General features: G+C 50.1%; 12 protein-coding genes across 12 annotated transcripts; 5 read left to right on the top strand and 7 right to left on the bottom strand.

Annotated features, from left to right (window-relative positions):
• Window positions 1-1,060: 1,060 nt before the first annotated feature.
• Window positions 1,061-2,843, bottom strand: COCCADRAFT_80799 (uncharacterized protein; the record flags this gene model as incomplete). Its single annotated transcript, XM_007708266.1, has 4 exons — window positions 1,061-1,292; window positions 1,361-1,492; window positions 1,560-2,546; window positions 2,665-2,843. The coding sequence occupies 4 exons, from the start codon at window positions 2,841-2,843 to the stop codon at window positions 1,061-1,063; spliced, it is 1,530 nt and encodes a 509-aa protein (XP_007706456.1).
• Window positions 2,844-2,923: 80 nt separating this feature from the next.
• COCCADRAFT_80508 (uncharacterized protein) lies at window positions 2,924-3,115 on the top strand (the record flags this gene model as incomplete). Its single annotated transcript, XM_007708265.1, has 1 exon — window positions 2,924-3,115. A coding segment is annotated over one exon (192 nt), but the record flags the coding sequence as incomplete, so codon positions are not given.
• A 426-nt stretch (window positions 3,116-3,541) lies between these two features.
• On the bottom strand, window positions 3,542-5,281 carry COCCADRAFT_31791 (uncharacterized protein; the record flags this gene model as incomplete). The annotated part of the gene is made up of 1 exon (XM_007708182.1): window positions 3,542-5,281. The coding sequence occupies one exon, from the start codon at window positions 5,279-5,281 to the stop codon at window positions 3,542-3,544; it is 1,740 nt and encodes a 579-aa protein (XP_007706372.1).
• A 262-nt stretch (window positions 5,282-5,543) lies between these two features.
• COCCADRAFT_80643 (uncharacterized protein) lies at window positions 5,544-6,602 on the top strand (the record flags this gene model as incomplete). The annotated part of the gene is made up of 2 exons (XM_007708264.1): window positions 5,544-5,685; window positions 5,737-6,602. The coding sequence occupies 2 exons, from the start codon at window positions 5,544-5,546 to the stop codon at window positions 6,600-6,602; spliced, it is 1,008 nt and encodes a 335-aa protein (XP_007706454.1).
• An 812-nt stretch (window positions 6,603-7,414) lies between these two features.
• Window positions 7,415-8,113, top strand: COCCADRAFT_31789 (uncharacterized protein; the record flags this gene model as incomplete). The annotated part of the gene is made up of 1 exon (XM_007708181.1): window positions 7,415-8,113. One exon carries the CDS (start codon window positions 7,415-7,417, stop codon window positions 8,111-8,113), a length of 699 nt encoding a protein of 232 aa, XP_007706371.1.
• Window positions 8,114-8,683: 570 nt separating this feature from the next.
• On the bottom strand, window positions 8,684-9,109 carry COCCADRAFT_80978 (uncharacterized protein; the record flags this gene model as incomplete). The annotated part of the gene is made up of 2 exons (XM_007708263.1): window positions 8,684-8,786; window positions 8,856-9,109. The coding sequence occupies 2 exons, from the start codon at window positions 9,107-9,109 to the stop codon at window positions 8,684-8,686; spliced, it is 357 nt and encodes a 118-aa protein (XP_007706453.1).
• Window positions 9,110-10,550: 1,441 nt separating this feature from the next.
• Window positions 10,551-11,971, bottom strand: COCCADRAFT_80771 (uncharacterized protein; the record flags this gene model as incomplete). Its single annotated transcript, XM_007708262.1, has 2 exons — window positions 10,551-11,692; window positions 11,779-11,971. The coding sequence occupies 2 exons, from the start codon at window positions 11,969-11,971 to the stop codon at window positions 10,551-10,553; spliced, it is 1,335 nt and encodes a 444-aa protein (XP_007706452.1).
• An 897-nt stretch (window positions 11,972-12,868) lies between these two features.
• On the bottom strand, window positions 12,869-13,510 carry COCCADRAFT_31786 (uncharacterized protein; the record flags this gene model as incomplete). The annotated part of the gene is made up of 2 exons (XM_007708180.1): window positions 12,869-13,432; window positions 13,484-13,510. 2 exons carry the CDS (start codon window positions 13,508-13,510, stop codon window positions 12,869-12,871), a joined length of 591 nt encoding a protein of 196 aa, XP_007706370.1.
• Window positions 13,511-13,965: 455 nt separating this feature from the next.
• COCCADRAFT_80791 (uncharacterized protein) lies at window positions 13,966-15,801 on the top strand (the record flags this gene model as incomplete). Its single annotated transcript, XM_007708261.1, has 4 exons — window positions 13,966-14,011; window positions 14,058-14,224; window positions 14,276-15,632; window positions 15,686-15,801. 4 exons carry the CDS (start codon window positions 13,966-13,968, stop codon window positions 15,799-15,801), a joined length of 1,686 nt encoding a protein of 561 aa, XP_007706451.1.
• Window positions 15,802-16,047: 246 nt separating this feature from the next.
• On the bottom strand, window positions 16,048-17,764 carry COCCADRAFT_81003 (uncharacterized protein; the record flags this gene model as incomplete). The annotated part of the gene is made up of 2 exons (XM_007708260.1): window positions 16,048-17,307; window positions 17,360-17,764. 2 exons carry the CDS (start codon window positions 17,762-17,764, stop codon window positions 16,048-16,050), a joined length of 1,665 nt encoding a protein of 554 aa, XP_007706450.1.
• Window positions 17,765-18,512: 748 nt separating this feature from the next.
• Window positions 18,513-19,858, top strand: COCCADRAFT_156 (uncharacterized protein; the record flags this gene model as incomplete). Its single annotated transcript, XM_007708102.1, has 2 exons — window positions 18,513-18,627; window positions 18,696-19,858. The coding sequence occupies 2 exons, from the start codon at window positions 18,513-18,515 to the stop codon at window positions 19,856-19,858; spliced, it is 1,278 nt and encodes a 425-aa protein (XP_007706292.1).
• A 256-nt stretch (window positions 19,859-20,114) lies between these two features.
• Window positions 20,115-21,050, bottom strand: COCCADRAFT_31782 (uncharacterized protein; the record flags this gene model as incomplete). The annotated part of the gene is made up of 2 exons (XM_007708179.1): window positions 20,115-20,118; window positions 20,152-21,050. 2 exons carry the CDS (start codon window positions 21,048-21,050, stop codon window positions 20,115-20,117), a joined length of 903 nt encoding a protein of 300 aa, XP_007706369.1.
• Between the last annotated feature and the right edge of the window lie 213 nt (window positions 21,051-21,263).

The raw sequence follows: 21,263 nt of genomic DNA, 5'->3' as shown, positions 1-21,263 counted from the left end.
TTGCACTAGAGCTGGGGTTCCGGCTTTTGGCCATCTTGTCTGCGCTGTTGACGGTTGCATGCTTTGGTCGGCACACGCATTACTAACATAAGACACCAAGTGTGAGCAGCCACCCCATCTACCCCATCCACCCATCCACCCATCCACCCATCCACCCAGCCACTCAGCCCTGCAGCTTGGCTTTGACTCATCACAACAGAACGAATGGGCCTGCATTCTTCTGCCTAGTGCTCGCCGTGTTGGTTGATGCTGGTAGTGCAGACGGCCACCGATCGCTCGATGCGACATGTGCAATATGTGATGTGAGGTGGTGCCAGACTCCACCTCAAATACCCGCATATCGACTTTACCTACTTTGTCAACATTCCGGACATTGTCTGACCTCCAAGTCTCCGTGGCAGTCGATGCCCAGTCTTCGACCTCTCTTCGCACATGTATGTACTACTATGTACATAGTATGGCCTATGATACCCTCGTCTTTCGGGACCGGCAATTACGGACATCCGAATTCCTTTGCCAACCCTCCGGAATGTCGCGAATCCCCACGCTCCCCTCCTCGTCCATATCATGCCATCTGCTTCGCGACTTTTATGAAAGCGTCTAATTGTTGCAACCAACGTCTTGTAAGGATTATACACCTCTCCCAGCAGATAACACATGCGGGGCTCACATCAATCCATGCCATTACGTCATGCACATCTGACCGCTCTGTGCTGGGGTCTGGCCTCCAAATGCTCCGCGTAGACGGTGAGCAAATATTTGCTTTGTTTATGAGTCTGGGCTGCCCATTACTGACGGACGAAAATCGGATAGTGGATTCAAAATCCTGCAACACCATGCAATGTTGAATATTGTGCTCATTCGATCGATCGCAACTAGTTTTGCAATCTTCCTGCGCATTGATTCGACGTCGTATTTCATCGTCGTATGCATATTCTTCGCTCTCGAACCTTTGCATTCCCCTCACCACATTAAGCCTTTTAATATTATTTTCCCCTTTACGTCGTGACTAACATATCATCCGCTCATCGGATACACACTTCCTCTAGCCTTTTGGTTTTCATACCATCACTTCACTAGCGGCTTCCACCAGGATCTTGCTCTTTGCTCTCAAGGCCGGTCCATATGCTCGGAAAACTATCGGGATTGGTATCATGATCGTGGCGAGACAGGCGAGGAGCATCCCTGCCCACTGGATCCCGAGATTTCCAAACATCTGAGTAGAGAATAAAGGGAAACCAGCTGCAACTGCTGAACGGAGCATAATGTTGGCTGCAACTGCGGAAGCTGCTCTGGTTTGAGTTGACATATCAGTCAACGTGATTGGCAAAGGCGCACTCAAGGACTAAACGTTACTTACAGAGGCAGAAAAGCATCAACGAGATAATTGAAGCAAGGCAAAAAGATGCAGAGCACTCCAAACCCAATAAATACCCCGGCTGCAGTTGGCGCCATCCAATGGATAGCATTAGTGAAGCCTGTCCAAGCAAACCTTGAGCAGAACCATCAGTCTTTTTTTTTTTTAAAAAAAAAAGTTAATGGTTACGCATAAGACTTACCAGAATAGACCAACCGTGAACACAACAGCTCCCAAGATAGCAGGTCCAAGCCGCCATTCTGGTATTGTCTTCCCATTGTTTGCCTCTAGCTTGCGACAATACGGCCTGTGTTGACCAAGGATAAAGAGAAGAGCTAAAACCACACCCAGGAGTAGTCCGAGAAATGGCAAAGTCCGTACTCCGGCCGGCATGCCATGGACATGCTGAAATACATATGGATATACCCCTAGAAGTGCATAAACTAATCCATATATGAACGACATATACATGGATACCAAGAGGATAATGGGCTCCGTCGCTAGCATGCGAAGCGGTCGAATAAGGTATTTTTTCACCACAGCGTGGACATCTAGCTTCAGTCTCTCTTGTTCAGCATAAATGTTCCGGTCACCAGTCTGCCGCCGCAGCAGCTGCGCCTTCTGCACCAGTACCAATGGGGCAAAAGTCTCCCGGAACAATAGCAATAGGAACAAGGAATTAGCAAGCCCTAAAATCGCAGGAAGATATAGCGTCCAACGCCACCCCAAGTGACTTGCAACGATGAAATCGCTAACGATGGGTGCAAGAAACGGACCCCCAAACACCGTCAGCGCATACAGCGATATCGCCACACCGCGAAACGTGCTGTTGTACAAATCTGCCAGCACAGCAGGAACAACGCACAGAGGGCTTGCGCCAAACAAGCCCGCAAAGAACCGGCACACGATGAGTGTCTGCACATTCTCCGCCATGCCGCTTCCAAACGTAAATACGCAGGATCCGAAGACGCCAAACACAAGTGGCCAACGGCGCCCAAGCATTTCAGACCCTGGAGCCCATATTACGGGGCCAGATGCGAAGCCTAGCACAAAGAGGCTGGTACCCAGTACTGCGACTCTGTTTGCCACGTTGAACTCGGTGCTGCTGGGTGCAACAGCTGCGTTGTAGATTGCGCTGTTGAAGCTTGCGATCAAGGTTCCCGTGCATGCGGTGGTAGAGATGACGAGTCTGTTCAGTCGACGCTCATGTTAGCTGAAGTGTTTCGATGTCTTTGAGTGGAGCTTATGTTTTATCTCCTTACACTCTGGTTTTTTGACCAAAGGTGGGTTGGGTGCGGGTACGTAACTTTTTCCATGGCGCCCAGTCCTGTGGGTTCTGGTCATCGTGCGGCGAGTCGAATGTGACTCCATGATTCGGACTCTGTGCACCACCCGAAATCTCTTGTTCCGTTTCTGGCTTGTTCTCGTTGCGGGCGTGACAAACCTCGTTGGGGTCGCAGGGTGTAGTGCTAGGGTGTTGATGCATCTCTGCTGAGTAGTGGTCGTCCTTGATCGAGAAGTGAAGCTATTGTTTTTTTGTTTGGATTGTGATAACAGACGAGGCAGGGCGGTTTTGCAATTTCTTTATTCTCCCAAACTATGTATGTAAAGCGATGTTCAGGTAAGAGTGAGAACAAAACTACGGTTTTCTCATCACTGGTTCCGCATTGCCCGCAATATCCGCACTTTGTGTATCTTGTTCCGCGACCTTCTTTTGATCAAGCAACCTCTCTTCAGTTTCACAGAGATCGCATATAGTCTATTGGGTGATGGATTGATACGTGATATTGGCAAAATTCCCAATCAGGTGTTAACTGCGGTAGGACTGCAAGTGGAGTAGATACCGATGGGGCATGCATTCAGAGAACATTGTAAATTCCACAAGGGAGCTAGGACTTTCTGATAGAAGAGTGTGTATGTTAAGCTTATAGAAATATTATAGTGATATCCGTGCACATTCTCCCCTACATGTTGCATTTCATGTTTGTGGATCGTAAGGCAAAGCGGGTATTGCGGATATGGAGGATATTCGGAGGGAACCGCACGACTCTTTCCGCCGCGGATCGAATGAGCATAATTCTCCCTGTTGAACGTACAACTAACCGTGAATCGGTCCGCTAAGATTAGAAAATGTGATATAGAATCTCTGAACCGTACTTTACTAGTTCACGATTGCTATAGTGCTTACATGAACGGATCAAGACCTGATGCTAGATCCGAATTAGCTAAAAACTCATTGAACCAAGAAAATTCCTGCAGAGAGTCGCTGCTCAGAGGATCACCATGATTCTCCTGCAAGAAAAAATCCACAGAAGGGTATAGGCCCAACATGTCAGAGTGCTTCTTGATCTCTGCTTCCCTTCGCCTTCGGTGCAGCCGGAGCAGCGTACATGCAGCAACAGCAGCTTCTCGTGTCGCCTCAGTTGGGTACGCTTCATTCACGGCGATGACACAAGCCAGGGCCTCAGACAAAAGTGTAAAAGACTGTGCAGTATCGATAACGAGGAGTGTGCAAACTGTCTGAAACGGTATGTTGGCTACGTGGTGCCAGGGAAGGTGTGCTGCAATGTTGGATCGAACAGCCTGTATACTTTTTTGAATCAAACCGAGGACCTTGGCCATGAGGTTCTCAGATATCTCGAGCTTTGAGGCATGAAGTCTACGATGAATGCACAGCATCAAGTTGCACTGTGCAAGTACAGATGGTGGTTCGCTATGTGTTCGCTCCAAGACGTTCACCAATGCTTTAACAAGCCGGTCCACACTTAGTTCGTTAGTCGGGTCCAGGTCCTGTGAGTATGGCAGGAGATCCAGCAATTCCACTGTGTATTCCCCGGCTTGCGGAGTCAGCGGGGTATTGTCAAAGTTAGGCAGAGACACACGACTCCGACCTAGGTCATATGACATCCATATGTTCAGGTGTTGTGCTACGCCAATCACCCTTTTCCGAAGATGGATACTGACTGGGTCTTGAGATGTGATGAAGGCACTACTCCGGCTGGTACAGTGGATCAGCCCTGCAGCATCAATGATGTGGAGAGCGCTGCAGCTTGCTAACCATGCCTCTTCTGGCTTTGCTGTAACCCGTAAGTATGCAGTGCGAAGCACCCACGCAGTAGCACTATATAGTGATGGAGGATCAGCACATGATGGGTCCAGCAGACGTTTAGCAAGTGAAGCGAGTCTCGATTCAGTTTCCACGTCTTGAGTATTCGAAAACAGAAGTGCGAGAGCACCGACACCACTCAGAAGAGCTTCTAAGGCATTGTGTGTTTTTTGCTGATTCCAATTGTCGGATATACTCTGGAGCAGCATATCCTTGTCAATGAAGCTATAACATGGATGAAACTTTTCAAAATAGATGCTAGCTAGATGTCGCATCTCTGGTTCTGATAGAATGTCTGTGAGAGCCTCCTGCTGTACCGGTATCGCTGCTTGTCTTTCTCCAAGAAACAAGTTCCATGCGAGCATTCGCATTGGAGAAGCACTCTGATCAGACGATTCGAGTGCCACTGTAAGCAGGCGTGCAAAAGCCGCTCCAGAGTTGCTTTCGACGGATCGCAGGTATGCGGGTGAATGCTGGTGGCCATTGCCTAATTCTTGCGGGTCATGATTCTCTGAAACTTGCTGCTGAAGTCGCTGGGTCGGCTGGACTGGCTGGGCCGGCTGGTGATCATCTAAGTGTAGTGACGAAGTCCCTGCAGCAGGTGTTGGGCTTGCTTCCTGTACCACTATGCTCTGGGGCCGGACTGCGCGTCTTTGTGATTGCCGGCTGCGGGGTGTTGAACGATAGGAGCAGTCGTACCCATAACCAAGGCACATATTGCAAGGTCGTCCTCCATCACATTTTCTTTTACGCTCTCGACAGGAATCACATGCGATTCGCAGTCGCTGGCGATGTCGCGGTCTATCTTCGACGTTCATTGCATGTGTCGATTTGAAAGTTGCGTATCATATCGTGCTACGATTGTTTTTTGTGCCAAGTGATGGAATGATTTCATAGCCAGAATAGATGATGTCTGAAAATACAGTGGTGTGCACTGACTGCTGTGTATTTGTGCTCTGGACGCCAAGGCAGTCTTCACGTGAGAACGCGTGCCCTGCATCTTGGGTGCGCCGACGACAACACGTCCACCACCAACCCCGGCGCGAAGCAAACCAGCCCGGACTGTAGCCCATCGCAGAAATGCTTGACATTGAAGATTTTGACGCAGTCTATCGTGGCCTTAACTACAATGAGGGCCTCGTACAAGAAATTCAGTCATATCGAACTGCCCTTGGTGGTCGCACATACTTTGAGCGGTTGCTAGCCCTCCTCCAGATCAAAGGTAAGGCTCTACACAAACTTACCCTGAGTAAACACTGACCAGGTGATATAGGAAGCAAGCTGTATCCGCCCAAATCCCCGCAACAACTCCAGGATCTCCATCAGCGCATCATCTCCGCCGAGACAACATTACACAACAAACATTGCCTCGTCTTCTATCTGCTCAAAGACCTATCGCCACAACATCATGACACAACAGAACTTTCGGAGGCATTCGCTAAGGACGTGCATCTCGAGAAAAGGTTCTGGACATTTGTTGAAGGGCTGTGGTTTCTCGATCACCTTCAGTTCTCAACTGCGGTTGGGCACTTGACGCATCCGAGCATAATACCGACATTTCCAGACGAGATTATGCACACTCTGCTAACTGGGGGAGACAAGTTGAGCAGTCTGGGTATGGGAGGTGGTCCCAAAGACGACGAACTGGCACTTGCATATTACAACTGTGTTAAACCACCGCTAGAGGATGAAAAGACACGAGTCGAATTCGCAAAGTATCTTGCTGGTCGTAATGTCACCGATATGTACGATTGGATCCACAACAGACCCGAATTCGAGCAGAAGCCACTTCTCGAGATCCTTATCGAGGAGACGCTGGACCACAATGCGTGGGCAGATCGTTCAGAACACGATGTGTACACGCGAGATGCTAAGGCCTATGAGCTGGTTAGCCTACCTTTTAGTAAGGAAGAAGAGGAGTTCATTGAGAAATTTCTCACCGAGGGCAGGGGGCGGACATTTCCAAACGCTCAAGATTTCGTGATGATGCGCAGAATCGCTACAGGCAAGCTCGCAGATGTCGCTTCTGATGTAGCTACTCGTGGACGGAGATTGGATGGTGTGAACTGGGATATATTGAAAGATGGTGTAAAGAAAGGTTTGGGGCCCAGGAAAGATGAAAAAGACTTCATTGTCTGACATGGTCAACCTCCTGGGACATCTCAAACAGACCACTTGAATAGCGACCGGCGTTTAGGTACTTGCTCTTCGAAATAGAGCTGAATCTATCTTTGGTCATGCGTGTGCCTCGATCCAACCTTCCATGGACGAGCATGGCAGCTTCACGACACCCATGTCTCTCCTTCGTTTTTGTGGGCCGAACTCCATTCCTCGCCTTTGTGTGCCCAAGTACCCAGGAGTGAATATCGTGTCTTCGGCAAAAGTGTGAGCAATCCACACGGAAGGTGAACAAGTTTTCCAGCCCTGTTTTGCAAGCCATGACGACTTGCAAAAATAAAATAAAACTAAACTAGTGACAGTGTGTTGCATCGTTGTATATCTTGAATGAGGTATTTGGGAACCTAATTCTTGGTTCAACAGAGATACTCGCCTAAACTACATGGTGTTGGTCACATCCGATCTAACTCTTACAAAGAGGAAAGGAGCAGACTTTTATATTTTTTATCGTGAGATTGATGTATCAGAGTTGGTGGAAACTGAGACAGTGGTGTCTCTCTCCAAACTGTGGCTATCTATCGGGGGTTCTTGACGGCCTCACGTGATAGTAGGGCGCCCGACACGCTCTTCCACCGCAACCTTAGCCTCCTTTAACACAATGAATGTCTCCGCACTCATTACCCATTAGGTTTTCCGACACAAAGTTGTGCATGTTTCTGCTACCAAAAAGAGTGAACTTCGTAATTCCTCCAATAGCCTTGACCTGCAAACAACGACGGCTTGCATGTGCTCCCTTGGTGCACCTCCACATCTACGCGCACCCGCTCACAGCCATGGCCACTCAATCTCAAGACTCTGAATTCCCTACACAGGCCTTCGCTACACCAGCTGACTTCGAAGCATTTCTCGACCGCGAGCATACAAACGCTCCAGGCATTTTCGTAAAACTCGCGAAAAAGAGCTCTGGCATACCCTCTATTACCGCAGCTGAAGCCGTCGAGGTTGCGCTATGCTATGGCTGGATCGATGGCCGTGCAAACTCCATTGACGATACTTGGTGGAAGATTCGCTATACACCTCGTCGCGCAAAGAGTATCTGGTCCAAGAAGAATGTAGGCACGGTAGCGCGCCTTATCGAAGAGGGCCGCATGCGACCTGCAGGGCTGGCTACGGTCGATGCTGCAAAGGCCGACGGGAGATGGGACCGCGCATACGCAGGCCCAGCCACAATTGTAGTACCTGAGGATTTCAAGATTGCGCTCGCAAAGGTACCAGCTGCTAAAACAGTTTGGGAGAGCATGAACAAGAGCGAGCAGTTCCCAACCCTGTTAAGAATAGAGACGGGGACGCAAATGGGGCGGACAAAACGGATAGATGCTGTAGTCCAAACACTCGCCACTGGCCGTCGCCCAGGTAGTAGCACCACAGCCAAAGCGAGCCGGAAAACTACGCCCGGCGAAAGTGATCGGGTGCAAAAACCAAGCACTGACCGGGGGCCGAGAAGAGAAGGGCTCCGTAAACGAAAGGCTTGAAAGGGATATGAGAATGAGGATGGGGAAGACTTCATACTTGGGTCCGTCAGGTCATTTGCCACGCAGCTCCATTACTCTCGCTGTTCGTACACTTTTGTTTGCAGATTCTGGCTACCATAAATTCAACAGCAACATATTTTGGTTATCCTAGGCATGAGTGGACATGCATCCAAGATATTTCTTAAAGATTTTCCACCATAACACCACTCTGACCAGGAAACACCACATCGATGGTGCTTGACCAATCCAGCACGCAATACCAGTAATAATCAACCGGATTTGCTCAGCTGATGGAATGATGAGACAGTCTGTCCTGTGTTGTATTTAGGATGTAAAGCAACTTCATCATACATAAGTACATGTCGGCTTGATTCCAAGGCAGAATTCACTATGATCTTAGTCATGACAAAAAAAAGGAGTCGATGTCATGTTTCATGTAAATTCTTCATTCATGTTATTTTGTACACAATGCACATTTCATGGTCCATTGGCTATGCTCTATCGATGTGTTATTTTGTCCATTCAAACCGCATCTCCATCTAAATTTTCTTCCCTGGAGAAGAAATTCCCTTAGTAGACTGGCTCGAGAGTAACAGTGATGTTGGAAGCCTGGATTTGATAAACAGGAATGGAGCCGGTGAACTCAATCGCAGCATCGGCGCAGTATGTTACACTTGAAAAAAGACGAGAGTCAGTAAACAAAGCAAGCTGTGAAGGTTGGGCTGAGAGGGGAGTATCTTACCCGTCTACGATATGATCGATCCTGATAGAAACGCCATACTCGTCGTTAATCTGCAGAGCCCAGGACGCGTCAGAGCAGGTGAATCGGTCGCCGATGGCCCATTCCTCGGCAGCGCAGTTGACGATGGTGGGTAGGTCGATGTCGATTTGGTACGATCTCGCGTCTTCGACCACGCTGTAAACAGCATCGAAGAGGGTGACGACTTGCTGGGCAGAGGCAAGGCCTGCAAAGAGAGCGACCGCAGTGAACTTCATGTTGATGGTTTGGGTTGAGGGAATGATAGTATTGAACTTGGTTGGAATTCGATGATTAGATGGTTGGAGAAGTTGCGGTGTGGTGACTTTCTCGGAGGACAATGGAATGCTCCTTTATGTCATGCTTCCCATACCCTCCCATGGCAAGTAGAATAAGCATTCGTTTATTCTCGGCCTTGATGCACAAATTCTTGTGCTTCCAGTAGCCTCACGTAAGGTAATATTTGCCGGTACCTTCCGGTGCGGAGATCTCCCCACGTAGCTGACATGTATTGAGCTAAAACTAGTTTCCGGCACAGGTACCGCGCAAGCTACTACTACTCCCGTACGTTATGCCCTGGCGTGCCTCGATTAACAGGAAACGGTATGGCAATCGAAGCCAACCAGTCCTAAGAATATGTTTGTTAGGTGTAATGCTTCTGTATAACGTGTATGATCATGCCAGGCAGCTTGATTACAGTCGAGAGCATTCGTGGCCATGTCCCGCGAATATTTCAGGGTTGCTTTCCCATCTCGTGTCATGGTGAACGGACCATCTCTTTCTTACTACTACTGGTCTGAAAACAGGAACTATGACGAGACCGTTCCTTTGGCTTTCAGCCACCAGCGACTCTGTCGCTGGAAACGCTTAATATATCATTCCGTCCTTATCCATATCCACGCGATGAAGAAAGCCAATATAGGGTCCTTGAAATTTGACCCCAGACTGATCACGATCCTTGGTAGTGACGTTCTGTCAGTAACGCCGAGAAAGCTTGTTTTGCGGTGAGTAAGCTTAGAACAGCCTTTTCACCCTTTCACGCGCATTTTCCAGGGTCATACGGAAGACCAGATATGTCCCCTGGTATGTGGAGGACCCACAGTTGAGCCCCACACGCGTAGAAATCTACCCTCTTCATCCAGCCCGTTCATACACAACAGATATCGCGTGTAGTATTGAACCATGCCTATTGTGGCCAGTAAACAGTCAAAAGGATGTTGTAAAGCTATCTTTCCGATAAATTAGAAGTCATGGATGAACAGACGGCGATTTCTAATAAGGGTATGTTGTTAGTCCACCCATGTTGTCAGACAACATCATGTGCGCTGTAAGTGTTCGTATATTCGCAAATGTTACTATACCAATCCTGTTCGGTGATTCGCACAACCTTGGTCTATGTTCACGACTCTGACAATTCGCTTCCTTGGCCGCCTTTTTGCTAGTATTGTCAACCCTCGGGCTTTCATCGCATGTTCCGAAAGGCCGCAACATCTGGTGTCGCTCCATAACTTAGAAATGGTACCTTTAATGATTTTGGCAACAGGTTATGTATCAATTTGTAGACACTACTAATAAATAAAAACATAAAGTCAAGACAACTTCACTATAAAAACCATGCGGCCATAAATTTAACTCGCTGCCACAACATGGAGTCTGTTATTTGAACATGCATGCCGCTTTTCATAACCACCCAATCCTTCGCCCAATGATGCTAATGCCTCCGAGCGCAGCACTGACCCCAGTCCAGATGATCAGACCTCCATACTGTGTCCCATACAGGCCAAACCCACCAACGTTGCCTGCTTTCATCAACGCCTCACTAACCGGACCGCTGACCATGTTCCCGATACCTCGCCCCAAAGATAGGAATGAAAACACCATGGAGCTTTCCATTTGTCCAGTATTTTGCTGCACTGTCCTCATGATTCCTGGCCAAGTATTGGCGAAACTCCCCGCAAACAGTCCATACATGAAGCAGAAGATGAGCAAAGGCGGCAATGAAGTGCTGAACCCCCAAATCAGGAAGATAGATAGGACGGCACCGATAGTAGAGATGAGAATAGCGGTTGTGACATGCGTGCGGTCCACAATTGTTCCCATAGTGATTGAGCCGATAACAGCAGCGATATTGATAAGAATGACAGGTACTGTAGACATGGTATTGTCGAATCCTAGAGCCTTGGTATAAGTCGGTAAGTAGATGGAAGGTACGAAGAAGCCGAGAGCTTGCATGACGTTGCCAGATTCAAGAATCCAGAAGGCTTTGCTTGACAAGAATGTTAGGGTGATCTTTGCGCGGCTGTTCGCAGGAACAGGGAGACGTGGTTTGAGGAAGTATGTCAAGGGAAGGGTAATTGTAAAGAGCGCAATCGCCCATACGCGTAGCGCGGTCCGAAAGCCGTAACTGTTTAGGAGCCATTGTAACAACAGAGGAACAACCACGCCTCCCAATCCTGTACCGGACCACATTATACCGAACGCCAGACCTTTCCTTCTTACGAACCATTCATCGAGAAAGGTTATAGTGGGGCTGTATGCCACTGCTCCGCCGATGCCGTAAAGGATGCCTTGGGTCACAATAAGTTGCGGTACGGTGTTGCACAATGAGCTTAATCCGAGTGCGATGCACATGAGTAATAGTCCACAAACCATTATTGTTCTTTTGTATTGTGGCCACCGTATCAAGGATCCAAAGGTGAAGGGCAGAGACAGATAAAGGATACCCATTGCGGAAGTGCCGACAGCCGGGATACCGGAAGCACCAGAGAAGTTTTCAGATGTGCTGTAGTATTCTTGAAAGATGCCATATGACCAGGGAAAGCCTAGCTAATGTTATTTAAATGTCCTCTCAAGCTATCGCTACCAGTGCAAGAAAGACGGTGTCATCCTTATCTTGAAAAGAACTTACCCCAGACCATAATTTCGATTGCGAATGCCGCTGCTAAGAACAGCCAAGCGTCCTTACCACCATCAGCTTGTGGCAGCAAATGTTCGTTTCCGGACACTTCATTCCATCGTGAACTTGGCTCGAGCTCTATCTCAGACGAGTTATCCGCGGTCGCAGCTGCAGTCACAGATGCAGTTTCGGATCTTGTGGCCATATTAAAGCGAGTTCGTCTAGTGTTTTCGAAGTTGTGATATGAAAAGCTTTCATCGGGAAGAAGAGTTCTCTAAATATTATCAACTAGCATATTACAAATCTTCCCAATATTGTTGCATTGAGTAAGTTCCTCCAGTGAGCTTTGTCGGAACTTGCAATCATGCTCTCTGCAAGATAGCCAGTGCACTGGCTGAGCTTAGCACCAAAAGAGTAATTTGTTCCCGTACTCAAGAAGCGGGGTGACGTTGATGTAACCGGTATGTCAGCATGGAAAGCCAATACGTGCTCACGGTCTGGGACTGGCGTCGGAATAAGATATGCAGGTCGAGTACTCCGAAGCGGTGTCGAACACCGATTGTTCTGAATCAATAATAAAGGCTCCAAAGTTGAGACGCATGCGGCATGCGTAGCTACAGGATATTAGAACTTGGTACCTCAATCGGATCGTCACATAACTCCTGAGGTTGGTTGATGATGAATGTGAATCAGAAGATAGGGTTGATAGTGGCGCAAGTACTTTGCTATCAGCCCGCTACTACAGGTATTCAACGAACCGAATTGCCTGCCACAGCGTCATGAAAGCGATGACTAAAACAAAATGTTACTAGCTGTTATGCCAAAATACCTTCATAGCTGCACCATTACAAATCATAAGCCATGTTTCCTAATATGCAGCCATTGAACATCGGAAAATTCGAGGCCATTGGACATGAGATGTGGTAAATGACGCACACATTTGCGAAGGCGAAGATGATCGCCATGTGAAGATCAATTCGTGGGCAAGTTCGTAGATGCGCTGCATGTGTATCCAACACTGATGCGCATCTGCCCGTCTATATACTCGGATAAAAGAAGAGAAGAAGAAGTGTGGCCTGAAGAACGAACAGAAGCCAATCTCCTAGAAGAAAACCACCGGATCGGCTTGAAGTTGGCTGAGCCCGGGTAATGAATCGTGTATGACAGTACAGAAGACGTCGTGTGATGCTGGTGGGTCATCTTGCTTATCCGTCAAAGGTGTGAGTCGCACGTTGCGCACCTGGTTCTTTGCCTCGGGACTCAGATGGCGTATAAAGTCCAAAACAGGCAGATAGTTGAATGCATAAAAATGGAATTGGTTCTCGGAATAGAGTACTGAGAGGCATTCGTGGTAGATAAGTCGGTTTGTTCGTAAGATGTCGAGAGTCAGGTGTGGGTCGGGATGGGGACGGCAGATCTTATTCCATTTCCGGCTGATGGACCTCGAGTCGCAATCGGTGTATAAGATGAAACGTTTGTTTGACGATGGCAAGACATATCTGAAAATCTCTCTCCGAATTTCGGATGGAATGCGAAGCAATGGAGGGTAGTTGTCCAAAGGCGAAATGGTCTCTGGTATGGATAATTGCTTTTCTACAGACTCTTTTGAAGGACGTTCCATGCGCCGTAGGCGGATATCGTCTGTGGATGTCGGTGTAGGCGCCATCTGTACACCGCGTTAGTACGACTAAAAAGTGCATCTACAACATGACCAGACCTTTTTGGCAAATGTCTTGGATGGCATGTTGGTATTACTGATGCTCACAAACAATGCTCCCAGGAGCAGGGGAGACAAAGGCAGTTCAGATCGCACTCATCAATCGAAATAGCGGTCACGAGGTCACGAGGGGCCGTTGAGAATGTCACTATGGATCAGGGCAGCAAGAGTGCGTACACTGTAACGACGACGCAACACGGTAGCGGGGGCCTTGGAGACAGGTGACGGCGTAATTGTGGTACAATGCATGGAAGGGCAGTAGAAGGCTGGAGGTAGGCAGTGGAAGCCAGGCCACGCACGGTCCGGCTGTCTTGGCAAAAAGAGACGTGCCCTGGGAAAATTCATGGGACGCGTCTGCGGGGAACAAGATACAGGTGCGCATAGCTTGACCGTACCCCTCACACCATACCGCCAGCTTTGTTCCCCTTGCAAAGCCTTCGACGACTCCCCTTTGAGTTTTTGTGTTTTTCGCTTCCGTCAACATGTCTTTTGGCGGCCAGACACCCACTATTGTGGTGCTGCGGGAGGGTGGGTGCTTGTGAACTTTTCATACATGTGTCGCTAACAATTGCAGGCACCGATCAATCGCAGGGTCGGGGGCAGGTCATTTCAAACATCAATGCTTGTCTTGCTGTACAGGCAACAATCAAGGGCACGTTGGGTCCCTATGGTGGTGACCTGCTCATGGTTGACGAGAATGGCCGGCAAACAATCACCAACGATGGTGCCACAGTCATGAAGGTAGACAAGCAATGTAAGCCCATTGCTAGAGCCTGGCCTAACAGTATACAGCTCCTCGACATCGTTCACCCCGCTGCCCGCATCCTCACCGACATCGCACGATCGCAAGACGCCGAAGTTGGCGATGGTACCACATCAGTTGTTGTGTTGGCAGGAGAGATTCTGAAGGAGATCAAGGACTTTGTTGAGCAGGGAGTCAGCAGCCAGATCATCATGAAGGGCCTGCGGAGAGCGTCACATCTCGCTGTCAACAAAATCATGGAGATCGCCGTGGACACAGCCGAGGGCAACCAACGGGATACACTCCAGAAGCTTGCTGCTACCGCCATGAGCAGCAAGCTCATCCACAGGAACGCAGACTTCTTCACAAAGATGGTTGTGGATGCCGTGCTCTCGCTCGACCAGGAGGAGCTAAACGAGAAGCTCATTGGAATCAAGAAGATTACTGGTGGTGCTCTCCAGGACTCCCTCTTTGTCAACGGTGTCGCATTCAAGAAGACCTTCTCGTACGCCGGTTTCGAGCAGCAACCGAAGAAATTCACGCAACCCAAGATCGTATGCCTGAACGTCGAACTCGAGCTGAAGAGCGAAAAGGACAATGCAGAGGTACGGGTGGAACAGGTCTCGGAATACCAGGCAATTGTGGATGCGGAATGGCAAATTATCTACAACAAGATGGAGGCACTTTACAAGACAGGCGCCAAGGTGGTTCTGAGCAAGCTGCCCATTGGCGATTTGGCAACACAGTACTTTGCGGACCGCGACATCTTCTGTGCTGGACGAGTATCGGCTGACGACCTTGACCGCGTATGCCGAGCAACAGGCGCCAGCGTCCAGTCGACCTGCTCCGACATCCAGAGCAAGCACCTCGGAAGCTGCGAGCTGTTTGAAGAGCGACAGATTGGTGGCGAGCGCTTCAACTTCTTTGAAGGCTGCCCTGAGGCCAAGACTTGCACACTGGTGCTCCGTGGTGGCGCAGAACAGTTCATCGCCGAGGTGGAGCGAAGTTTGCACGACGCCATCATGATTGTCAAGCGTGCGATCAAGAACCGCAACATTGTTGCTGGAGGAGGCGCAGTCGAGATGGAGATTTCTTCCTACCTCCACAACTATGCCGACAGCAACATTCCCCACAAGCAGCAACCGATTATCAAGGCATTCGCAAAGGCTCTGGAGGTTATTCCCCGACAACTGTGCGACAATGCCGGCGTGGATGCGACGGATATTCTCAACCGACTACGTGTGGAGCACAAGAAGGGCAACATCTGGGCCGGTGTCGACTTTACTACTGAGAGCATAGCGAACAACATGGAAAGGTTTGTGTGGGAGCCGAGCCTGGTCAAGATCAACGCTCTGCAGGCAGCGACGGAAGCAGCCTGTTTGATTCTGAGCGTTGACGAGACAATTAGTAAGATATTGGAGAATTGAGTGATGAAGAAGTGGACACTAACTTGTGTACAGAGAACCAAGAATCACAGCAACCACAAGCACCCAACAAGCCACTTCCGCCCGGTGCGGCACAAAGGGCACTCGGTGGGGGTGGTCGAGGCCGTGGCCGTGGCATGCCCCGACGGTAAATGGTTGAAGGGGACAGAGAGACAATGTATACCATGATAGAGGAATGCTGAAAGGTGTGCGATTTGTGAAGCCCGGCTGTCTATGAATAATGCCCAAAGACGACGACGACGACAAGATGACAAAATCTACATGATGAAATCCATCCAAGAGCTTATCCTAGCAAGAGATGCCCGCTGGTGTTCTTATGCTCTTTGTCTATTCTATGCAATGCAGTGCCGTGCAATAAGAGGCAGTCAGTGTGTGTACTAATAGGGCTTGATACCTCTTTCATCCCAGCTCATGCCATAGCTCTTGACTCTACTGAAATAATAGGCGCGATCGTTCTTCAAGCCAAACTCGGCCCAATCGTCCGTCAAGCGGTTGTAGCTCCAGTAACCCTGCCAGACAAGTCTGTTGATCTTTGCGTTCTTGCCGGCACTGCCGACGGTGAGGGCCATTCTATATATGTATTTGGGTGTTGCGCCAGGCGTCTCAATATGCAAAGTTCCTTCCTTTTCAGTCTCCACGTCCAGAGCCTCTTCGCCGGGCGTCAAGGGGATTTCCGGGCCACTGAGGCGCCAACGGCCAAGGACGGCGTCTTTCATGGGGGCGGTGGGGAGATTATGATGGTTTTTGTGCAGGTGCTCAATGTACAGATAGGGTACTACGTCTGGAGGTTCCGAGGTGGTCAGCAGCGAGATGCAGGTTCCATCGCGGAGGAAACGTAGGTAGCGGAAGTAGGTGACAATGTGGATGGGCGAGTTCCAGGTTGAGGTTGTCGGTTGGGCCTGGCCGGGGCGCGCGTAGTTGACTGTACTGATGTAGCACCCGTTGAAACGGATGCGGGGTCGCTGGCGGAACAGCGTGCGGTAGCTGGGGTATGGTGAGGGAACCAGGAGCTGGGTTAGTGCTGCGGGAGAAGGGTCTGGGTCTGGAGTGAACTGTTCCGTATCGTCTGAGTCTGAGAGATTGAGGTTGGAGGTGCCCAGGATGATGCCCTCTTCGTCTTCGAGCGGTTTGCCGTCAATGCCACAGGTATAGGTGTAGTGCATGCCCCCAAAGCCGTACTCATCACCCAGGGCTAGACGTTTCCAGACTCGGTCTTCGGTCAGTACCAAGTAGGTGAGGCGTTTGCATACTTGGGATAGGCGGACAAATGAGGCGAGATCCTGCACGGCGAGCTGCTCGAGAATCTCGACGACTATTTCCTCGGGAATTCTGGCGATGGGACATAGTGGTGTGGGGCTGAGATCTGTTGGCGGAGGCTCGCCAAGAATAGAGGTTTGCGAGTATCCGCTGATTAAGGTCTGCAAAGAAGAGGAAAGGCCATGAAGGGAGTGGTGGGCGGTGTTTGGTACCGTGACCGAGGCATTGGAGGGATTTGGGTCCTGTGGTTTCGACACCGGTGCCGGTGCTGGGGCTGTCGATGAAGATGAAGCAGCAGGTATATGTTGTACTTGAAGTTTCTTGAAGTAGGATGGCGGATAATGTTTTGCTTTGTATACATCCTGTACTCTAGAGTCGAGCTGCAGAGAGTCAGCTGAGAAGTTGAAACACAACAATAAAAATGCAACCCACCTTGAAAGCCTTTCTATACAAGTCTACACTTTCCCCCAGATTGCCCTGGCTCTCCTTTTCTACAGCCTTCTCATAATGCTCCAGGGCAGAGGTAGGTTCTTTGCCTTTTGCAAGAGCGGCAGCGGTCTGAGCGGGTGTTTCATCCAGTCTCCGGCCATGCTGCTTGTCGTCGAGATTGTGGTATATGTAAGATTGAACCTCGTCGCCGCCCTCTAGACTTAATTTACGAGCGTGTGAGTGGGCGTGAGACTGAGCCTGTGTTGGGTTGGCCTTGGTTGGACGGGGCTTGCTCGATGATGCAGCAGGCGCCTGGGCCTTTGAGCGGGCGGTGACCTCTTCTCTCCATTTCCGACGGAAGGACTCTAACTCGGCCTCGGTGTTTGTGGGTACGTTGTTAGGATCCATGGTGTACTTTGTTGGCCGCCGGGGCGTGGTGGGTAGCGGTTAGATACGGGATATCCGAAGTCGCACGTGGTCACGGGACTTGCAGTTACGGTGGATACGGCGGGCGGGTGTGTACAATGGCAGTACAGGATGTACGCAAGGGGTTGAGTACATACAAATGTAGTGTGTAGTATGTGAGGAACCTAGCAGCACGAGGGTACCAAGAACCTGTATTTCAAGCACGGCACGGATCAAATGAAGTAGTCCGGGCACACAGCCGTGCAAGGGCGTTTGATGGGCAAAGGGCGTTCGTAGACGTCGACGATACACTGACGGGCGCCACCCGATGGTTAGTGTGTACCATGGTAGGCCGGCCATCTGCATCTGATAAGCTCCACGCCCTTTCGGCCTGTCTCCTGCGCCAGTTCGGCCTGCGGACCAATGAGCGGGCGAGCGCGGGGCTCGGCCATGACGCGCCAAAAGCCTGCAGGTCCGATAATTCACTTTTGTTGCGTCAAAGCGTCCCCTCGCCATCGTCACCACTCGTAGGCCGCCATCACTGCACGAGACGATGCCCTCCACGCCCCTCGCCTGCTCCTGGCATCTCCAATCCTCCAACTGTGCGGCTTCCGGCTAACACGTCCCCTCTGCCGGGACAAGCACGCACTCCGCCACTCGCCTACCTTTCCATTCGGTCAATAACTACTTGCTTATCAATTTCCATACTCAACATCAACCCGCCACCTTCACCACTACCACCACCACCACAATGGCTGCGGCCACAGCGCGAGCCCACGAGGCCGACGCCAACCCGGCCACTGAAGTCTCGCTGGGCCAGAAGATGCTGTCTGCTGTCTCCGGCAGTCTGCTCACTTCGTTGCTAGGTATGTCCTCTTTGCCCGCCTGCACATTCGGGTACTCCTCTCGCAAGCATTCCCTCTAACCCTGCTAGTAACACCCCTCGATGTCGTCCGCGTGCGATTACAATCACAAGAGGCCGCCCCAAGCGCTGCCTTCTCACGACCCAGCGGAGCCACTGGCCCATCACTAACACAGTTTCGCGATCTACCTCCCAACCTCGGCATATCGGCATGTTGTCGAGAAGTCTTTTGGGTCAACAACAAAGCACCCTTCTGTGTAGCCGGACCTACAATGGCACCCATCAACCCCGCTGATTTACACTGCGCCGTAGAAGAGGTGGAACGGAGAACCATCAACAGCACATGGGACGGCCTGCGCAAGATTGCGCAGAACGAGGGGCCCCGCACACTCTGGCGGGGACTGTCTCCGACTCTGGTCATGACTGTTCCAGCAAACGTCATCTACTTTGCCGGATACGATTGGCTACGCACAGCCAGTGCATCACCATTGCGCCAGAACATAGCCGATCCCTATATACCCCTCGTCGCTGGAGCCACTGCCCGCGTCCTGGCCGCCATCGCCGTCAGTCCCATTGAAATGTTTCGAACAAGAATGCAGGCCGCAAACCATCCGGCAACCGCTGCTGGACACTTCCGTGAGACATTGGACGGCCTCAGGAACATGGTCGCCAGCCAAGGTGTCTTCAGCCTCTGGAGAGGACTCACTTTGACCCTTTGGCGCGACGTGCCCTTTTCTGCCATTTATTGGTGGGGCTATGAGACTACAAGGAATACTTTAACAGACCAAAGAGGAAGGAGAGCTGCAAGAGACGACGGGTTCGAGTTCCGCATGGGCCGAGGCGAAGAAAGAGTACGAAGAAGAAGCCGATCAAGAAGCCAGGAAAATCACCGCGATACCCTGGTGGATAGCTTTGTCGCAGGTGCTACCTCAGGAGCAGTTGCCGCCTTTGTCACAACGCCCTTTGACGTTGGAAAGACACGGCAGCAAGTCGTGCGCCATATGGGAGACAGCGTGCGCGATGCCGCCAGAGCACGCCCAGAGGACAAGTCAATACCACGCTTCCTGATGCACATCTATCGCGAACAAGGCATGCCTGGCCTGTTCAAGGGCTGGGCTGCTCGTTGTCTGAAAATCGCCCCGGCCTGTGCCATCATGATCAGTTGCTACGAGTTCAGCAAGAAGATCGCCCTCGACATGAATGAACGACGAGAACAAGAATCCCGACATGCTTGAGCCTCAAGATGTGACATTGTCTATATTCTTTCATGGCTCGTGTAATTATTTGTCTGCATTGTGTATCATATTTTTTTTTCTTTCTTATGGCGGCGCATTGGGGATGGCGAAAAAAACCCACTCACGGTTGCATAATCGGCGTTGATTGCAAAGGTGGGCGACTTTGATTATGAAAGGACTGGAAAAGTTCTTCTTTAGCTTGTCTTGGACGTGCTTATTGTATTATGAGATAGTCAATTAGTAATCAAAAACCATGTTAACTTAGCTTAGCAATGTGATTCTTCTTCTTCAACCCTTCCAAGAAGCCCAGAAACGCTTGCTGACACTCTTCCGCTGCTGTCACATAAATCTCATGCCCAGGTTCAGATATCGGTACCAACTGACTTCCCGGAATCGTGTCTCTGAGAGCCTTCATATCCTCAACCTTGATAGCCGCACTGTGTGTCGGACTCAATATCAGTGTCGATACCTTAATCCTCTCTAACCACGGCCTCGCATCCAGCGTAGACAAAAACTCCGCATACTGCGCCAACCCTTCACCATCGCTAACCTCCACTTGCCCCAGATACCATGGCAAATACTCACTATCTGAAATGGGAATCGTGCCCGGTACCCGCGCCAGCGCTTCAGTCCACCCGCGCGCCCCTAGCTGTCGACACGCAGTAGGCCAATCTTTGTGGCCGAAAGCAAACATCTGCAGCGCAGGCGGCGGCAAATGCGTGGGCGACGAGCATACAGTCAAACTGAGCAACCGCTCTGGATGCCTTGCAGCAAGTATCTCACCCAATATTCCCGACGTTGATTCTCCCAGAAAATGCACTTTTTGCAATCCAAGTTGATCTAACGTATCTATTATCTCCCCGATGATTGTGTCGACATTATATACGTAGTCCTTTTCTTCTTTTTTATCATTCTCAACAATTCCGTTTTCAGTTGATGAGACGGTTTGTTTTTGCCCGGGATAACTAGAGTACCCGTGTCCTCGCAGATCTCGTCTTACAACGCGGTAGTGGCGGGATAGCGCTGGGATCCAGTGGTACCAGAATGCTGAGTGGCGGCCGAATCCATGTTGGATAAGAATTGTTTCGTGGGGCTTCCAGGGGTCAGTGAAGTCATTGAGGACGTAGTGGGACTTTTGGCCGTTGGCATGGAGGATGTATGTCCGGCATGAGGAGGAGTGCTCAAGTGTCATTTTTTGTTGTTGCTGATGTTGTTGATATTTTATCAACACGGAGTTGGAGCCAGGATCGTTAGGTAGGGAGAACAGGTAGTTTGATGTTGTTGAATCAGTGTTTCACTGGATATCTAAACGAACCATATGGGAAAGCCCACAAGGACTTTTGAATAAATCTGTTCAGAGAATTTCATAAGCAACCGCTCGTGCAATTGCATAATTGTCGTATAG

Source organism: Bipolaris zeicola (assembly GCF_000523435.1).
Source record: "Bipolaris zeicola 26-R-13 unplaced genomic scaffold scaffold_0, whole genome shotgun sequence".
NCBI lineage: Eukaryota > Fungi > Ascomycota > Dothideomycetes > Pleosporales > Pleosporaceae > Bipolaris > Bipolaris zeicola.
Note: the sequence above shows the minus strand (reverse complement) of the source record. Positions and strands in the feature narration are given on the sequence as shown.